This window comes from Heloderma suspectum, chromosome 6, assembly GCF_057233095.1.
Source record: "Heloderma suspectum isolate Gila_16-S chromosome 6, 16-S_ref, whole genome shotgun sequence".
Taxonomy (NCBI): domain Eukaryota; kingdom Metazoa; phylum Chordata; class Lepidosauria; order Squamata; family Helodermatidae; genus Heloderma; species Heloderma suspectum.
In genome coordinates this window covers 83,456,114-83,469,676 of record NC_139463.1, presented here as the reverse complement: position 1 = coordinate 83,469,676, position 13,563 = coordinate 83,456,114, and the positions used below count along the sequence as shown (strand labels likewise).

The 13,563-nt window shown below is 44.8% G+C and overlaps 1 protein-coding gene across 1 annotated transcript; it reads right to left on the bottom strand.

Annotated features, from left to right (window-relative positions):
• Nucleotides 1-5,058: 5,058 nt before the first annotated feature.
• On the bottom strand, nt 5,059-6,015 carry LOC146341564 (olfactory receptor 14I1-like). The gene has a single exon (XM_084807541.1). It carries the CDS (start codon nt 6,013-6,015, stop codon nt 5,059-5,061), a length of 957 nt encoding a protein of 318 aa, XP_084663667.1.
• Between the last annotated feature and the right edge of the window lie 7,548 nt (nt 6,016-13,563).

Genomic DNA, 13,563 nt, shown 5'->3' with positions numbered 1-13,563 from the left:
ATCACGGCTGAGTTTGCAAATCTAGCCGTGATTGGCTACGTTAATTGTCACGTAGACTATCATGGGGGCATTTTTTTTTTTTTTACTTTGCTTGTAATGGCGGCGGCGGCAGCCGGTCGAAAGACCGGCTGCTGTCCCCGCCCCTGACAAAGACCTGCCGAACCGTCGCAGGGACCCGCCGCCGGGAGGGACATTCGGGAAAGGTAAGTCCCATCCCGGGGCGGGGGGGTGCGGTGTGTGGGGGGGTGCGGATAATTTCTCCCTGAAACTACTTCAGGGGGCTGAATACGTTGGCACTCAGCCCCCCGAAGTTTCGGGGAGAAATTCTCCCCCATCCATACTGCTGAGTGTTCCAAATTTGTTGGCATATTGAGTGCAGCACTTTTACAGCATCATCGTTGAGGATCTTAAATAGCTTAGCTGGAATACTGTCATCTCCGCTAGCTTTGTTGTTAGTAATGCTTCCTAAGGCTCTCATCTGCTTCTCATCTGCTTCTGTTTAGGGTAGGGATGGCAGATAATTCCACTACGGATCTCGGTGAGGCTGAATGCCAGTGCTTTCAGCACCCCAAACTCCGTGGTGGAATGGCATGCCACCCCCCCACCCCCTGGATCCCCCCCAGGGATGAGACTTACCTGGGGCATATCTTCTGGGTGGCGGCGGCGGCGGCGGCTGGTCTTCCGACCGGCTGCTGCCACCGCCATTTACAGTCTTGTAAAAAAAAAAAAAAAGACATGATAGGCTACATAAAGATTTATGTAGCCTATCATGGCTGGGTTTAAAAAAAACAAAAACCCGCGTATGGAAATTGCGGCGGCTACGGCGGCCGCCATTTGCGTTCCTTATCTTTGGCCATCTTAGTCTACATAAATATTTACATAGACTATGGTGGCGAAAATAAAGGGGAACGCAAATAGCGTAACATCTACGCTATTTGCATTCCCCTTATTTTTGCCGTCTTAGACTACGTAAATGCTTACATAGACTAAGACATGCCAAAATAAAGAACGCAAATGGCGGCGGCCATTTGTGTTCGTGCTTTAAAAAAAAAATCAGCCGTGATAGGCTATGTAAACATTTACGTAGCCTGTCATGGCTGACTGCAGGGATGGAAATGGAGGTGGCTGCGGAGCACAGCCGGCCGGCCAGGATTCCGGGGGAGGGATGGAACGCCTCCCCCCCACCATCAACATAATGCGCGGAAAGGTAAATCATTTTCGTACATCCCTACTTCTTTCCTCAGCTACTTGTAAATCTTCATCAGACAGCCACTTTGCTTTCTTGCATTTCTTTTCTTTGGGATGGATTGAGTTGCTGCCTCCTGAACAATGTTACAGACCGCTGTCCATAGTTCCTCAGGCTCTCTATCAGGTCTAATCCCTTAAATCTATTCCTCACCTCCACTGTATATTCATAAGGGAGATGATTTAGGTCATACAGCAATGGTTTAGTGGTTTTCCCTACGTTCTTCAATTTAAGCTGAAATTTTGCAACAAGAAGCTCATGATCTGAGCCACAGTCAGCTCCAGGGCTTGTTTTTACTGACTGTATGGAGCTTCTCCATCTTTGGCTGGAAAAGACATAACCAATCTGATTTTGATACTGACCATCTGGTGATGTCCATGTGTAGAGTCGTCTCTTGTGCTGTTGGAAAAGAGTGTTTGCTATGATCAGCGTGTTCTCTTGGCAAAACTCGATTAGCCTTTGTCCTGCTTCATTTTGTACACCAAGGCCATGCTTGCCTGTTATCCCAGTGATGTCTTTACTTCCTACTTTAGCATTCCACTCCCCTATGATGAAGAGGACATCTTTTTTTGGTGTTAGTTCTAGAAGGTTTTGTAGGTCTGATCAACCTCAGCTTCTTCGGCATCAGTGGTTGGGGCATAGACTTGAATTACTGTGATGTTGAATGGTTTGCCTTGGATTCATACTGACATCATGCTATCGTTTTTGAGATTGTACCCCAGTACAGCTTTTCTCACCCTTTAATTGACTATGAGTGCTACTCCATTTCTTCTAAGGGATTCTTGTCCACAGTAGTAGATATAATGTTCACCTGAATTACAGTCACCCATGCTTGTCCATTTTAGTTTGCTGATTCCCAAGATGTCGATGTTCAATCTTGCCATCTCATATTTGACCACCTCTAGTTTACCTTGATTCATTGATCTTACATTCCAGGTTCTTAAACAATATTGTTCTTTAGAGCATCAGACTTTCTTTTCACCACCAGACACATCCACAGCTGAGTGTCCTTTCGGCTTTGCCCAGCTGCTTCACTCTTTCTGGCACTACTTGGAAATTCCCTCTGCTCTTCCCCAGTAGTATATTGGACAGCTTCTGACTTGAGGGGCTCATCTTCCAGCATCATATCTTTTAGCCTTGTGATACGTTCCATGGGGTTTTCTTGGCAAGAATACTGGAGTGGGTTGCCATTTTCTTCTCCAGTAGACCACTTGTTGTTAGAACTCTCCGCCATGACCTGTCCATCTTGGGTGGCCCTGCACGGCATAGCTTATGGCTTCACTGAGTTACAAGCCCCTTCGCCACAACAAGGCAGTGATACATGAAGGGGACGTAAATATTTACGTAAGATAAATCAGCGAAAAATAGGGAACACAAATGGTGGCCGCCGTAGCCGCTGCCATTTGCATACGCTGTTTTTTGGAGGGGGGAGTTAGCCATGATAGGCTATGTAAATTCTTACATAGCCTATCACAGCTGCAAGGACGGCAATGGCGGTGGCAGCAGCCCGGCCGCAGCCGGTCAGGAGACCAGCTGCCAGAGCCACCACTGCCGACGCCAGAGCCGCCGGCGCCAAATCCACCACATCCACCCCAGGTAAGTGCCATTCCAAGGGGATTCTGCAGGGGGGCGGGGGGGCAGGAGGCCGTTCCGCCACGGATTCCTGGGGGAGTGGATTCTAAAGAATCCAGCCTCACTGGAATCCTTGGCAGAATTCTCTGCCATCCCTATAGAGAGCACAGTTGGCTGAATGGAAGGGAACAAGGACAAGCAAGCTGATCGATTGATTCCAGTAAAAATTATAGGGAGCCATCTGTGCTGCTAAATTTACAGGCCTAAGCAGCTGTGGATGGTATAGATTGCCTGCTGGGTACTTGTAATGTAGAATAGTAGCTTTAGTTGCATAGAATCCAGATGTTTCTTCCAGTGAACAGACAACTCAGGGACTTAGGTCCTCCACTTTACCACTTAGAGGATTCCCCAAGGTAGTGAAGCTGAAACAGCAATAGGATACTATACCATATGCATGTTGCCTAAATAATGTATGTGTTAAGGGTGAGGCCCTGAACTGGTATAATTTCCCAGCATTTTGAAGCTTTAGTGAATATGGACAACCCTTATATATTATTATTATTTATTTACAATATTTATATACCACCTGATATCTAGAACAGATTTCAGAGTGGTGAACACAAAAGATAAAAAAGTAAAAGCATAACAAGTTTAAAACACCACATTAAAATTACACTTGCTTAAAAACATAATACCAATAAAAATGGCTGGGGAAATTTGGTCTCATGGGACCAGACATCAGGAGGTTCCCCATCCCTCCACAGAGGTAAAGAAAACTGGCACACGTGGTTCCACTATGTATGCTAGACAGAACATTTCTGGGTCTTTAGCAGGGTATTTGTTTGTAAATTGAAGAAAAGTTTGAAAGGGAAAGAAAGAATGAAAGAGAGAGAGAGAGAGAGAGAAGCCAAAAAGGGAGTTTGAAGTTGTAAAGTGTGAAGTCAAAAGTCTCTCCTCCTTAATGGGAATATTTCAGAAGAGAGAAAAGGGAGGAAGTGATACCTTCTCCATTTCTCACTCTTGAGAAACCCCTCCCTCATGCTATTTAGCAATAAAAGTGCCACATTATGCCTTTAATATTGTGCATATTAAGCTTTCCTGGCCTCAAACTGCACATATTTAAATATGCACATTTTTAAGCTCCCTTTTTTCCATTAAAAAAGGCAGCAAAATGGCAGGCACTCACTGAATGGGTCAGGGTGAGTCTGGGAGGGCACATGCGGGGACGAGCAAGGGCAGAGGCCCAGCGGGCATGGTCTGGGGGTTGTGGGCAGGGGGGCACCGACTCCCAGATCCAGTTGGTTCCCCATTCATTAGGAAACCTGATTGCACAGGGCTCCTAACAGGGATGGGAGAACCAGTGATTTTTTAGCTCACCTAAAGTCTTGGGAAATCACTTTGAAATTCACTTCAGCTTGCTCCTTTTTTTTTTTTTTTGAGCAGGTTTTCGGCTTGTTCAAATTGAAATGGTGCACATTTCACATGAGAACACTGTGAATTTCTTTGCAAATTTGTCAAAAGGGCCCACTTTTCCCCAATTGACTGAAATGTGAAAGTGTGTATGTTGTTTTTTAAAATGCAATTTCACAGTATGCATTTTTTTGAATGTGATCGCAAATTCAGGACACTGCAAAAAAATTCTCAACCCCCCCCCCCTTTCATATTAGGGATAGTGAACAGGGAGCATTTGCATGGTTTGCAAACAGAAATGAAATTCTTGTGCATCCCTAGTTCCAGATTACAAGCAGAGTCCCTGAATGTTCAACAGGGTTCACATGTACAAACAAGCCCTCCGTGTACAGACAGCATGGTGGATGAACCTGCTTGGGAAATGTTATCAGGGGCATGGACAGTGCCTAATTCTCTCTCTTGATGTGATTTTCACCTTATGCAGAGAATAATGTCCCAATCAAGCTTTTTTCCCCATAGTCAATATCACAGGGATTATTCTTTTACCATGTCTTACAGCTGTTACATTATCTCCTATGACAAAAAGGGGACATTAAAAAAACAATCTCTGAATCAGACATGAGCCTTAGCATATGGCCTATACTTCACTTTAATCAAGGTTGTAAAAGTAGTTTACATTAAAATTGTGAACTATTTTAGAACCAGTCTATAGATGCAGCACAGAAACACATGATAAATAAAACACATCCACGATGTCACACCTAAAACACTCATCATATCCAGATCAATTGGTTTCTCTTCACTGAAACCTTAATATTCTTGGGAAAGGTTCATGAAATCCCCCTGTGAAATTCAAAACACTTCTTGGGCATTTTAGATATAGCCCCATGGATTTCTTTGTTTCTCAGGCTATAAATGATGGGATTCAGTAGCGGTGGCAAAACCGTATACAAGACAGCAGCCACCAGATCCACAGGGGGAGAGGACAGGGCTTCTGGTCTCAAGTAAGAAAATATGGCAGTTGTAAAAAACAAAGACAAGACAGTCAAGTGTGGAGTGCAGGTGGAGAAAACTTTATGTCTGCCTTGAGCTGACTGGATCTTGAGTACAGTTGAGAATATGAACCCATAAGAAACCAATATAAAGAGAAGAGAAGACAAGCCAATAGTAAATACGCAAGCAAGAACAAACCATTCATTGACTGCTGTCTCCATGCAAGAAATCATCCATAATTGTGGGATGTCACAAAAAAATTGTTGTATACTAGGACTGCAAAAATTTAACCTGAATGTACTTATAGTGTGCACCATTGCATAGATTGCACTACTGACCCAAGAAGCAGCTGCCATTTGGAAGCAGGCATTCCAGCTCATGATCAACCTGTATTGTAAAGGATGGCAGATTGCCACATAGCGGTCATAGGCCATGACAGTGAGAAAAGACAGCTCGCCCCCTGCAAAGGTGAGAACTAAGAAAACTTGGGAAACACATCCAGAGAAGGAAATCTGCCTGCTATTTGTCAATGAAGCAGCCATGCATTTGGGGACAGTGATGGAGATGTAGCAAATATCTGAGAGTGATAAATTGACCAGAAAGAAATACATGGGGCTGTGAAGCTGGGGATCACAGGCTGCAGTTAGGACAATGAGAATGTTTCCCATCACAGCTGCCAAGTAAATAGTAAGGAACACCACAAAATGTAAAATCTGAAGCTCTCGGATGTCAGAAAAACGCAGCAGAATGAATTCTGTCACTGTAGATTCTGTCAGTGTGGACTGGTTTTCCATTTCTTTCCTTGGAGTGGGGGGTGGGGGGCATCTGTGTAAAGAAAAAAAATCCATGAAATAAAACATCATAAAAAAAGATATTGCCCCTCCCCCAAAAAATCCTCCTTTCTCCAGCACTGTGGGTGGAAATGAAGGGCCACGTTCCTGATGGTTATTTGGAATAACAGAGATAGGAAAAACAGTATAGCCTTCTTACATTGCCTGCCTTCATTATGCCAATCAGTAAGAGGTGATATTGGCCAACTACTCACAGCCTACTCCCCTGGACAATTCTTGGTTAGCTTGGAAGCTGTCCTCCCACGTATTACCATGTGTGACAATCGCAATTGGTATTGTGGACAAGTATGACTTTTTCGCCTTCTGAGACAAATTTATCATGTGAACAAGGTTTTGGTTGTTGATTGTTGCCTCCTTGCACAGTGTTGGAAAGAGCTCTTCATGCTTTGTGGTATTAATTGCTTTGCAATGTAAGTAAAATGTCATTTGAATGGGTCACAGCTTATACCTTCAGTGCAGATGAAGAGGCGGTATGATTCAGGGATGTATAAAGAATTCATTTCAAATTAGTTTTGATCAGAATTTAAAACCAGCAGAGAAGGAAAACCCCACAGGAGCTGCCAGAAAAGCCAGGGGCAACAGGGTTGAAAAAAAAAGGATGTTTAATGCAATAAATGAACTCTGACGAGTTTCCTACCCTCGGGTCCTCTTCAGGGTTCTTTGTGAGAATACAAGAATATCATTTACTCCATATTCCCAGTCTCTTATGCTTTGTTCTGGTTGATCAGAATTTACCCAGCTTGCACCTCCCAGTCTGAGCATGGACTCAAACCCAATCTGTAGTTGAAAACAGGGATGGCGCAGGTGCCCGATTCAGTCCAGGAATCCAGCAGAACCACCCCTGCCAGCACCACCAAGCCTTGCTTGCCGAGCCCCTGCCCATGCTTGACCATTGCCCACTCTCAGTGAATGGACTGCACTCACCGCAGTGGCCTCATGGAGCTTCGCGGTCACCTTTATTTTGAGAATTAAAATTAATATTTGTGCACACGTGAAAATGCACATATTTGTGAATGCACATTTCTGTATATGTGTGAAAAGGCACATTTTTCACAAATGCATATTTTTGCACACACATAAATATGCACCTTCACAAAAATGGACATTTCACACATGAGAATATGTGCGTTTCGTAAAATGTGCATTTTTGCTCAATACAAAGACATGCACATTTTTGCGGTCACCATTTAAAAAAAAAGTCCGGGGACCAGCAAGGAAGGTGCAGGGGCTGGGCAGGCATCCGGAGAAGCCGGAAGGGGGTGAGTTCGGTTCCTGCTTCTTCCTCCTGATGAAGTGGACAAGGTGCTTTCATCTGTAAGGCCGACCACCTGCTTACTTGATCCTTGCCCATCTTGGCTCATTATGAGCTGCAGAGAGAGACTGGGTGAGGGGATCAAGGCGGTGGTGAATGCCTCCCTTGAGGAGGGAGTGATGCCATCAGCCCTCAAGGAGGCAGTGATAAGACCGCTCTTAAAGAAGCCCTTCTTGGATCCTCAAGTTCTGAACAACTTTCGCCCAGTCTCAAATCTGCCATTTTGGGGCAAGGTGATTGAGCGGGTGGTGGCAGTGCAGTTGAAGGCACACTTGGAAGAAACTGATTATCTAGACCCATTTCAGTCGGGCTTCAGGCCTGGGCATGGGACAGAAACGGCCTTGGTCGCCTTGGTGGATGATATGAGGAGGGCTCTGGATAGGGGTGAATGCTCCTTCCTTGTTCTCCTCGACCTCTCAGCGGCTTTTGATACTGTTGACCACGGTATCCTCCTGGACCACCTGGAGGGGTTGGGCATTGGAGACACTGTATTGCGGTGGTTCCGGTCCTTCCTCTCCGGCAGGTAGCAGAGGGTAGCACTGGGAGAGGAGGTTTCGGACCCGTGGCCACTTACTTGTGGGGTGCCACAGGGTTCCATCCTCTCCCCGATGCTATTTAACATCTATGTGAAGCCGCTGGGGGCTATCATCAGGAGGTTTGGGGTGCAGTGTCATCAATATGCGGATGACACGCAGCTCTACCTCTCATTCAAATTTTCACCAAGGTTGGCCGTAGAATCCCTGTCCAAATGTCTGGAGACGGTGAGTGACTGGATGGGGAGGAATAAGCTGAAGCTGAACCCTGACAAGACCGAGGTACTTTTGGTGGGAGACAAGAGGAGGCTGGGGGATGTTGACCTGGTGTTGAATGGGGTACGGCTACCCTTGAAAGACCAGGTCCGCAGCCTGGGGGTCATTTTGGACTCCCAGCTGTCCATGGAGGCTCAGGTGTCAGCTGTGAGCCGGGCAGCGCTGTATCAACTACATCTGATACGGCGGCTGCGCCCCTTCCTTCCCAACCATCTGCTCCCATCGGTAGTACATGCCCTGGTCTCCTCTCGTTTAGACTACTGTAATGTGCTCTACGTGGGGTTACCCTTGAAGACGGTTCGGAAGCTGCAGCTGGTACAGAATGCGGTGGCTCACCTGATTAAAGGCAGCCGCTGGCGAGATCACATCACTCCAGTGCTGAAGGAGTTGCACTGGTTACCAGTTGTTTTCCAGGCCAAATTCAAGGTGTTGGTTTTGACCTTTAAAACCCTATATGGTTCCGGCCCAGCCTATCTTAAGGAGCGCCTCCAGCAGCACCAGACAGGCCGCTTAACAAGATCAGCCTCGGATGGCCTTTTCTCTGTCCCATCAGCCAGGACAGCTCGACTGGTGGGGACGAGGGAGAGGGCCTTTTCTGTGGTGGCCCCCACTCTGTGGAACTCCCTCCCTAGGGAACTCCGTCATGCCCCCTCTTTAATGAGCTTCCGTCATGCATTAAAAATGTGGTTGTTCAGGCAGGCATTTGGGGTGGGTTAGGGTATTTTAAAAAAAAAATTATGGTAGAATTTTATTGTTTTAAATTGTTTTATGGTGTGTTGTACATCGCCCAGAGTGGCTGGGTGACCAGCCAGATGGGCGATTAATAAATTTAATAAAATAAATAAATAAATAAATAAATCCATAGTTGAAGACTGTGCATTCTGAGCTTGCAATGTGATTTTCAGACCCCCCCAAAAAAATTCCATATGACAGAAATGCATATGAAAAATGCACATGAACAATGTGCTGTTATGAAAAATTAGCACAAACACACTTTAATCAATGAAAGAAGAATGTGTACATTTGGAACAATATGCAGAAAAATACAGATAAATTTCCATACCGAAAGTTCACAATATGATATAGATACGAGATGGGATGTGTTTCAAGATGAAATCTAGAGAACTTTGACAAGTTCAAGTTATGCTTGTACTCACATCCCTAGTATAATAAAAGAAATTATAAAGTTATGATTAAATAAGCACTCCAATGCATCCCCCTTCATGGATCACTGCCTTGCTGTGGTGAAGGGGCTTGCATAACTCAGTGAAGCCATAAGCTATGCCATGCAGGGCCACCCAAGACAGACAGGTCATGGCGGAGAGTTCTGACAAAATGTGGTCCACTGGAGAAGGAAATGGCAACCCATTCCAGTATTCTTGCCAAGAAAACCCCATGGAACATATCACAAAGCTAAAAGATATGACACTGGAAGATGAGCCCCTCAAGTCAGAAGGTGTCCAATATACTACTGGGGAAGAGCAGAGGGTATTTCCAAGTAGCGCCAGAAAGAGTGAAGCAGCTGGGCAAAGCCGAAAGGACACTCAGCTGTGGATGTGTCTGGTGGTGAAAAGAAAGTCCGATGCTGTAAAGAACAATATTGTTTAGGAACCTGAAATGTCAGATCAATGAATCAAGGTAAACTGGAGGTGGCCAAATATGAAATGGCAAGATTGAACATTGACATCTTGGGAATCAGCAAACTAAAATGGACAGGCATGAGCGAATTTAATTCAGGTGACCATTATATCTACTACTGTGGGCAAGAATCCCTTAGAAGAAATGGAGTAGCACTCATAGTCAATAAAAGGGTGAGAAAAGCAGTACTGGGGTACAATCTCAAAAACGATAGCATGATCTCAGGATGAATCCAAGGCAAACCATTCAACATCACAGTAATTCAAGTCAATGCCCCAACCACTGAGGCCGAAGAAGCTGAGGTTGATCAGTTCTATGAAGACCTACCACACCTTCTAGAACTAACACCAAAAAAAGATGTCATCTTCATCATAGGAGATTGGAATGCTAAAGTAGGAAGTCAAGAAATCACCGGGATAACAGGCAAGCATGGCCTTGGTGTACAAAATGAAGCAGGACAAAGGCTAATCGAGTTTTGCCAAGAGAACACGCTGATCATCGCAAACACTCTTTTCCAACAGCGCAAGAGGCGACTCTACACATGGACATCACCAGATGGTCAATATCGAAATCAGATTGATTATGTCCTTTGCAGCCAAAGATGGAGACGCTCCATACAGTCAGTAAAAACAAGCCCTGGAGCTGACTGTGGCTCAGATCATGAGCTTCTTGTTGCAAAATTTCGGCTTAAATTGAAGAACGTAGGGAAAACCACTAAACCATTCAGGTATGACCTAAATCATCTCCCTTATGAATATACAGTGGAGGTGAGGAATAGATTTAAGGGATTAGATCTGATAGATAGAGTGCCTGAGGAACTATGGACGGAGGTCCGTAACATTGTTCAGGAGGCAGCAACTCAATCCATCCGAAAGAAAAGAAATGCAAGAAAGCAAATTTGCTGACTGATGAGGGTTTACAAGTAGCTGAGGAAAGAAGGGAAGCGAAAAGCAAGGGAGAAAGGGGAAGATATATCCAACTGAATGCAGAGTTCCAGAGAATAGCAAGGAGAGACAAGAAGGCCTTCTTAAATGAACAATGCAAAGAAATCGAGGAAAACAACAGAATGGGAAAGGCTAGAGATCTCTTCAAGAAAATTGGAGATATCAAGGGAACGTTTTGTGCAAAGACGGGCATGATAAAAGAGAAAGAAGGCAGGGACCTAACAGAAGCAGATGAGATTAAGAAGAGGTGGAAAGAATACACAGAAGAACTATACAGGAAAGATCTTAATGTCCCTGATAGCCAGGATAGTGCGGTCACTAAACTTGAGCCGGACATCCTCGAGAGTGAAGTCAAGTGGGCCTTAGGAAGCATTACTAACGACAATGCTAGCGGATATGACAGTCTTCCAGCTGAGCTATTTAAAATCCTCAAAGATGATGCTGTTAAAGTGCTTGCACTCAATATGCCAACAAATTTGGAACACTCCACAGTGGCCACAAGACTGGAAAAGGTCAGTTTACATTCCAATTGCAAAGAAGGGCAATGCCAAAGAGTGTTCAAACTACTGTACAATTGCACTCATTTCACATGCCAGCAAGGTTATGCTCAAAATCCTACAAGCTTGGCTTCAGCAGTATGTGAACCGAGAACCACCAGAAGTACAAGCGGGGTTTCAAAGAGGCAGAGGAACTAGAGATCAAATCACCAACATTCACTGAATCATGGAGAGAGCAAGAGAATTCCAGAAAAAACATCTATTTCTGCTTCATTGACTATGCTAAAGCCTTTGATTTTGTGGATCACAACAAACTGTGGCAAATGCTTAAAGAGATGGGGGTACCAGACCACCTTACCTGTCTCCTGAGAAACCTGTACGAGGGACAAGAAACAACAGTAAGAACCAGACATGGAACAACTGATTGGTTCAAAATTGGGAAAGGAGTACGACAAGGCTGCATATTGTCACCCTGCTTATTTAATTTATATGCAGAGTACATCATGAGAAACACTGGGTTGGATGAATCATAGGTCGGAATTAAGATTGCTGGGAGAATTATCAACAACCTCAGATATGCAGACAATACCACCCTAATGGCAGAAAGTGGAGAGGATCTAAAGAGCCTCTTGTTGAGGGTGAAAGTGGAGAGTGCAAAAGCTGGTTTGAAACTCAACATTAAAACACGAAGCTCATGGCATCTGGCCCCATCACTTCCTGGCATATAGAAGGGGAAGAAATGGAAGCAGTGACAGATTTTATTTTCTTGGGCTCCAAGATCACCACAGACGGTGACTGTAGCCATGAAATTAAAAGACACTTGCTCCTTGGGAGGAAAGCTATGGCAAACCTAGACAGCATAGTAAGAAGCAGAGACATCACCTTGCTGACAAAGGTTCACATCATCAAAGCTATGGTTTTCCAGTAGCAACGTATGGCTGTGAGAGCTGGACTATAAGGAAGGCTGAGCACCGAAGAATTGATACTTTCAAACTGTGGTGCTGGAGAAGACTCTTATGAGTCCCCTGGACTGCAAGGAGGTCAAATCAGTCCATCCTAAAGGAAATCAACCCTAAGTGCTCATTGGAAGGACAGATACTGAAGCTGAAGCTCAAATATTTTGGCCACCTAATGTGAAGAGAAAACTCCCTGGAAAAGACCCTGATGCTGGGAAAGATTGAAGGCAAAAGGAGACGGGGATGGTAGAGGATGAGATGGCTAGATAGCATCACTGATGCAATGAATATGAACTTGAGCATGCTCTGGGAGAGAGCAGAGGACAGGAAGGCCTGGCGTGCTATGGTCAATGGGGTCACGAAGAGTCGGACACGACTTAATGACTGAACAACAACCAATGCATGCCTTTGAAGACCCCCACCCCCCAAAAAATCTGTGTCTCAAAGCAGCTTGGCTTTGGGGGATACATGTATGGTGAGGTACAGATGAGACAGGTACAGATGAGACATGCTTGTCTCATGTTTCCTGTTCATGGAGAGGTGACATGGAGAGCCCTCCCCTGGCACTTCTTTGTGGAGAAAGTAGTAGAACTAATTCATGCCCATATGTAACTATTCTTCTTCAATTCATTTACTTGAATTTAACCCAGGGGTGGTGGGGAGGTGTCTACATTTTTCATGACAAGTTTAAAAATAGAAATCTTAGAAATACCTTATCTCCTATACATGGTCACACATTACTTCCTCACTTTCCTGAATAAAATTGTACTTTGAAATAATATATTTTCCTAATTCTATGTCGCAGTTATATACAGAGTTACACAATCACCCCCATTCAAAAGTTCAGCCCCAGTTCTTGCCTAGACTTTACATTTTGACTATGCATTTAAAATATCTGAAGAGTACTCAGGCATGCAAGAAAACCCACAGATACAATTTTATACACTCTTACAGTGCAATCCTAGAGCTGTCTACTCATAAATAAGCCTAATTGAGTTCAATGGGGCTTATGCCCAGAGCCTTGTGTGGCGCAGAGTGGTAGGCAGCAGTAATGCAACCGAAAGTCTCCCCATGACCTGAGTTTGATCCCAGTGTAAGCTGGTTTTCAGGTAGACTGCTCAGGTTGACTGAGCCCTCCATCCTTCCGACTTCAGGAAAATGAGTACCCAGCTTGCTGGGGGAAAGCTGGTTAGGACTGGGGAAGGCAATGGCAAACCACCACCCCACTATACAGTTAGCCAGGAAAATGCTGAGGAAAAACAGTGTCCCTCTAAGGGTCAGTAATGACTCAGTGCTTGCACAAGAGGAACCTCTCCTTTCCTTTTCTTATTCCCA